The sequence below is a fragment of the Gracilinanus agilis genome, chromosome 5 (genome assembly GCF_016433145.1).
Source record: "Gracilinanus agilis isolate LMUSP501 chromosome 5, AgileGrace, whole genome shotgun sequence".
NCBI lineage: Eukaryota > Metazoa > Chordata > Mammalia > Didelphimorphia > Didelphidae > Gracilinanus > Gracilinanus agilis.
Window position 1 is genome coordinate 193,268,776 of NC_058134.1, and position 6,043 is coordinate 193,274,818.

A 6,043-nucleotide genomic window follows, 5' to 3' on the forward strand; every position below is an offset into this window, starting at 1 on the left:
ACCAATATAACCTAAAAGGAATAGCCGACATTGGATGACAGAGTCAAAAGTCAAAGAGATAGTGACAGGTAGGAGCTTCGATCTTATTCTAATAACATGACATTCAATAGAGGTCAGTATAAATTTTTACTCTTGTTTTTTACAAGTACAAGATGGAGGAAAAGTCAGTCAGAAAGCTGTCTGGAAAAAAAAAATCTGGGGCTTTAGCGGTCTCCAAAATCAATATAAATGAGTAGTGTAATGTGATGGCCAAAAAGCTAATGCAATCCTTGGCTGCACTGAGAGGAAGAGATTGAACTGGCCCACAAGGGCCCTCCTTTGGAGTGTCTCCAGAATTGCACTTTTTGGTTCCAGTCAACCACATGGGAACTTTGAGACCTGCTTCCAGCCATGAGACTATTCAGCTCTGAAATTACCTTGTATTCTGGTGTAATGTGATAAACCTCAAGTGTCCTTTTTCTACTGCTGTGTTCATTGCTTGCTTATTGTAGCTGAAAGGGCATATATATTGAGGTGACGTGTCCAGGCTTGAAGGCAACCATAGGAGTCTGAGGAGTTCAGAGGTCCTGGATTCCATCAGGTCAGGGCTAAATGGATGTAGGAGAGATGTCGCCAGCAACTTCTTCATTGTTCTTGGGAAGGACAACCACTGCCAGGAAAAAAACTGGCCCAAGCCTGGTGGTTTTGCTAGTTTACAATGGACGGCCAAGGTGAGATATGCAGTGCCTAATTAGCAGTGGATAAGTTGTTTTATGCTGTAATGAGGTTCAAGTATCAATTTCCCAGAAAATTATAACATTTTACAGTTGTTCAGTCATTTTACATCATATCCTACTCTTCTCAATCCTATTCAAGATTTTTCTTGGTAAAGATACCTGACTTGGTTTTCCATTTCCTTCTCTAGTGCATTTGTCAGTTAAGGAAACTGAGGCAAACAGAGTTAAGTGACTTATCCAGGGTCCCACAGCTAGCGTCTGAGACTGCATTTGAACTCAGGAAGATGAATCTTCTTGACTCAGGCCTGGTAACAGTGGTTTTATATATATATATATATATATATATATATATATATATATATAATTTTGTTTTAAGCCATTCAATTAATATGTGCTATGAGTCTTTTTATAGTTTATTTTTCTTTTGTTTGTAGGAATAAATTACCTGTCCAATTCCTGATTTATATTCTATATTCAGTATATTTTTATCCTCTTCCTTTTTTTGTGGGGGGGAACCCTAGATGTAAACTATAAGCCCATTGGCAAACCTATGGCATGTGAGCCAGAGCGTGGAAGAGGGAGCTGCTCTCCTCACACCCCTAAGGACATTTCTCCCATCACCTGCCCCTCTGCCCAGCAGCCCAATGGGAGCTCTTCTTCCCTCCCCTGTCTTGGGTAAGGGAAGGGGCTCACATATGCAGTGAAGATGGCAGTTTGGACATTCCATCTCTAAGATCTCTAAAAGGTTCGCCATCACTGCTAAGATAATCTATAGGGGAAGTAAGTCATCCCTGAAGTGCCCTGGTGGGCATTTAACAAGCAAAAGAGTGTGAAGGAAAAAGGGAACTTGATCCTTCTTACCAGTCAGACTCCAGAGGACTGAACCTGGAAGAAATCACATTCCTGGGTACAGAACAAAGAATGAGTATACTCCCCCAATCCCAGTGGGTTTAGGAGGAAATTCTCACTGTTGGAGAGGCATATCTCTCAGAAATAAGAAGAAACTCAAGCTCTTGCCATGGACTTTCCTAATGTCTCCTCTTCTAGAGTTCAAATCTGACTTCAGACACTGACTAGTTGTGTGGCCCTGGGCAAGTCACTTAATCCCGTTTGCTTCAGTTTTCTCATCCCCAAAACAAATGAGAGAAGGAAATAGCAAACCAATCCAGTATCTGCTACCAAGAAAATCCTAAATGAGGTCAGAGTCCAACATGACAGAAAACAACTGAAGTGGGAATGTAAGGGTTTGCAGATATCCTTCAGCACAACCTCACCAGGATAAGTCAAGCTTTCACTTTATATCAGTGTGTAAAACACCTGGCTTTTCAAATTGTAATTCTGCTGCCAAACCATTCACATTTTAACCACATGAGTAGGGAGGACCATATCTTTTCTTAGAAATGCCTTCCTAAAGAAAAACACAAGAGACAGAGACTGAAGGAACAGATTATGTGAGAGCATTGTCCTGACCCACTGAACATGAATAATTATGTGGATGGCATGAGTGAAAGAAGAAGACAGATGAACTAAGGTGATGTAGCTTAGAGTACTAGAGATTTATTGGTTCTGGATGCTTTTTCTAGCTTCTATTCTCTAACTTACCATTGACTTGCTCTATTGTCTTGGATGTTTTTCCTCTGGTTGAGGCAAATGTCTGAATATTATATTTCACACAACTTTATCTCTAATAAAAGGGGGAGAAGGGACTCCAATACCAATATTGCCTCAAAGATAATTATTCTAAAATAGAGGTTCTTAATCTGAGGTCCATGGATTTGTTTCTAAAATGTTTGCTGACTGTATTTCAACATTCGTTTCCTCTGTAATCCTCTGTATTCTATTTTATGCATTTAAAAACATTATCCTGAGGAGGAATCTAATGGCATCAACAGGCTACCAGACGAGTCTGTGACACAAAAGCATTAAAATTCCTGTTAAAAACATCATTAATGTTAAATGTAAATGATCTTGAGGGGGCCTTGCCAATATATAAATGTTCTAGAGAAACATTTAGTAATGAAATACAAGGTCAAATTTCACACCAAATTGTAGGAAACACAGTGTCAGGAATGCTGAGATCTAAGCCCAAATCTTCTACAGACTTTTTCTATGGCTTTGCCTTGGATATGTTTTCTATGACTTGGGTCAGGTGTTAATGTGCTCTATTTTATACAATTTTCTCCTCTGAGGAGGTATATCAAAGTCACTCAAAAGGAAGGTTTACCCCTTAAGAACAGAGACATTTTGAAAACAGAAATTTTGACTCAAAAGAGATTGTTCATTTCCTTAATCCTAACATGTGACTGATATTTCGAATGCCTAATTTGTGGGAGATAGTGCTCCAAAACAGCTAAGCATCTGGATAGATCACAGATGGGCAAGGTCACACAATCATTCTAGGTACAAGAAATGTTGGGGATGGTTGACAGCTACTTTCTTCTCTTAGATGATGCCAAATTGGGCCAGCTCATGTAATTCCAGGTGACTGAAGGCTTCCCAGGGACAAATGACCGTAATATCTGTAAGAGAGGAGAAAAGCATATAAACTCATTCTTTTCCACAGACTTAGAAGCTTATGTGTCCATCAGAGAAGGTCTTTCAGAGAGAGTGACGTCTCCAGAGCCTTACTTTGTCTTTTCCCCCACATACTTAGGTTAGCCAGAATGGCATTCTCATCCTCAAATACAAATAGCAAAATGATGTTGGTGTCATGCACAATCATGAATGCAAGCCTCAAAGGTGCACGTCTATGATGGAGGAAGAACATCAAGCCAAGTCCATATTTGAGAATAAAAGTCATTTTTTTCATTTAAAGGTCTGAATGAAAATGAACTCCCTCCTTATTTCCTAATGATATAGATGGATTTTGAGGATGGTGGTTTAAACTTGGTAATTTTGAGGCAACAACTATGGATTCATTTTTAGACTTACAGTCATAGATCTGAAAAGACTTTGAAAGACCACTTGGTCTACTCCCTCTACCTTTAGAGTAGGAGTACTTAACCTGGTGTCCGTGGAGCTCCAAGGGATCTATGGATAGTTTCCAGGAGCTCTCTGAACTTGAATGGGAAAAACACATTACAACTTTATTTTCAATAATTTCTAACAGAAACTTTACCGTTTCTTTCATTTACTTAACAACATTAATCTGAAGTATTCATAAGTTTCACTAGACTGACAAAAAGCTCCATGATCCAAAAAAGTTAGGAACTCCTGCTTTAGAGGCTAAGGCATTACCTCCATGAACAGATGCAGTCAACTAAATCTGGAAAAGTTTAGAAACTTGACTTGTTCAAAGTTTTGGACTCTGTGTCAGAAGAGGAATTTGTATTCCAATGCATTGGTGATATTTACACTTTATTGAGAGCAAAGCCAGAATAAACCTAAGAACCCGAAAGTGAGTTATTCTGTCATAGACCTTGTCCATTAATAAGAATATCTGACATAGAGGACCCCCAAACTAGTTTTGGAAAAAGGGTACAAAAATTCTGTGTGCCCCCTAAAATAAAGAATTGAGAAGATAATTCATTTCTATTTGGTTTTAACAAAGTTTACACATTTTTTTCTCACAACCACCTCATGAGATAGATAGGACATAGATATTATTATATCCATTTTACAGATGAAGGAACTAAGGTTCAGAAAAACTAATTGAGTTACCCATTTTCTTATTGATTGATATAAAATCCAGAGCCCAGGTCTCATGCTCTTTCTATTATTTCACATTTATATAAACCCAGTGGGCAGATAGGTGGTGCAATGACAAGAGCATTGGCCTTGGAATCAGAAAGGCTTTGATTCAAACCTGGCCCTAGACATTTATTGGTTGTGGGAACTTGGATGAGTTATTTAAACTCAGTGTGCCTCAGTTTCCTTAACTGTAAAGTGGAGATAATAACAGCATCTATCTTACTTGGATGTTGTGAGGTTCAAATAAGGTAACCCATGTAAAGCTCTTTGCAAATCTTAAAGTACTATAAAAATATTATTATTATTGCATCATCATTATTATTTCTTAGAAAGATGCATGCTTGAGAAATCAGTAGTGGGATAGTGTTGTTGATCTGATTGTGTGTGATGTTTTTCCTACTTTTCAAATGAGGAAAATTAATATACAATCAAAAAGTCAGAACTAGGATTTACAATAATGGTGATGATGATGATGAATAACATTTATATACTGCTTTAAGATTTACAAAGTGCCTCATATATTAGCTCATTCGATTTAACATTGATTTGGATGTGAGTGCCCTAATTCAAAGTGCAATCTGATATACTGACTCAGATAAGCAGCTGATAAAAAATGCAGACATGCACACTTGCTCTTAAAAATAAAATAGTTCTTATCAACGCCTTATAAACAGTTAATAGGAGAGAATTTTTTAAAAGTTCCTTACAGTTATTGCAAATTTGTGGCTATCTTCATTGAAGCCTAACTTGATTTTCCTTTTTGTTTTTAAAACCCTGACTTTCTGTCTTAGAATCTGTATCAGTTCTATGGCAAAAGTGAAGTAAGGGCTAGGTAATTGGAGTTAAGTCACTTGCCCAAGGTCACACAGTTAGAAAGTGTCTCAGGCTATATTCGAGCCCAGGACCCCCATCTCCAGGCCTGGCTCCTTTTCTATTGAACTACCTCACCCCACCCCCACCCTGATTTTTTTTAATTTAATTTTATTTTTTTAAACATTTATTAATATTCATTTTTAACTTGGTTACATGATTCATGCTCCTACTTTCCCCTTCGCCCCCCCGCACTCCCCCCACCCATGGCCGATGCACATTTCCACTAGTTTTGTCATGTGTCCTTGATCAAGACCTATTTCCAAATTGTTGGTGATTGCATTGGTGTGGTAGTTTTGAGTCCACATCCCCAATCATGTACACCCCGACCCATGCGTTCAAGCAGTTGTTTTTCTTATATGTTTCCTCTCCTGCAGTCCTTCCTCTGAATGTGGGTAGCATCTTTACCATAAATCCCTCAGAATTGTCCTGGGTCATTGTATTGCTGCTGGTACAGAGGTCCATTACATTCAATTTTACCACAGTATATCAGTCTCTGTGTATAGAGTTCTTCTGGCTCTGCTCCTTTCGCTCTGCATCTGTTCCCGGAGGTCTCTCCAGTTCGCCTGGAACTTCTCCAGTTTATTATTCCTTTTAGCACAATAGTATTCCATCACCCGCATATACCACAGTTTGTTCAGCCATTCCCCAATTGAAGGACATCCCCTCCTTTTCCAGTTTGTTGCCACCACAAAAAGCGCAGCTATAAATATTTTCGTACAAGTCTGTTTATCTATGATCTCTTTGGGGGTACAAACACAGCATGG

The 6,043-nt window shown here is 38.6% G+C and overlaps 1 protein-coding gene across 1 annotated transcript in view; it reads right to left on the minus strand.

Moving 5' to 3' along the window:
• Positions 1-3,092: 3,092 nt before the first annotated feature.
• PDE6H (phosphodiesterase 6H) overlaps positions 3,093-6,043 on the minus strand; it is a 20,752-nt gene continuing 17,801 nt past the window's right edge. Inside the window, exon 4 of the mRNA XM_044678560.1 lies at positions 3,093-3,235. Within this exon, the coding sequence (XP_044534495.1) occupies positions 3,159-3,235 (77 nt within the window). The 3' untranslated portion in view covers positions 3,093-3,158. The remainder of the gene's footprint in view (positions 3,236-6,043) is intronic.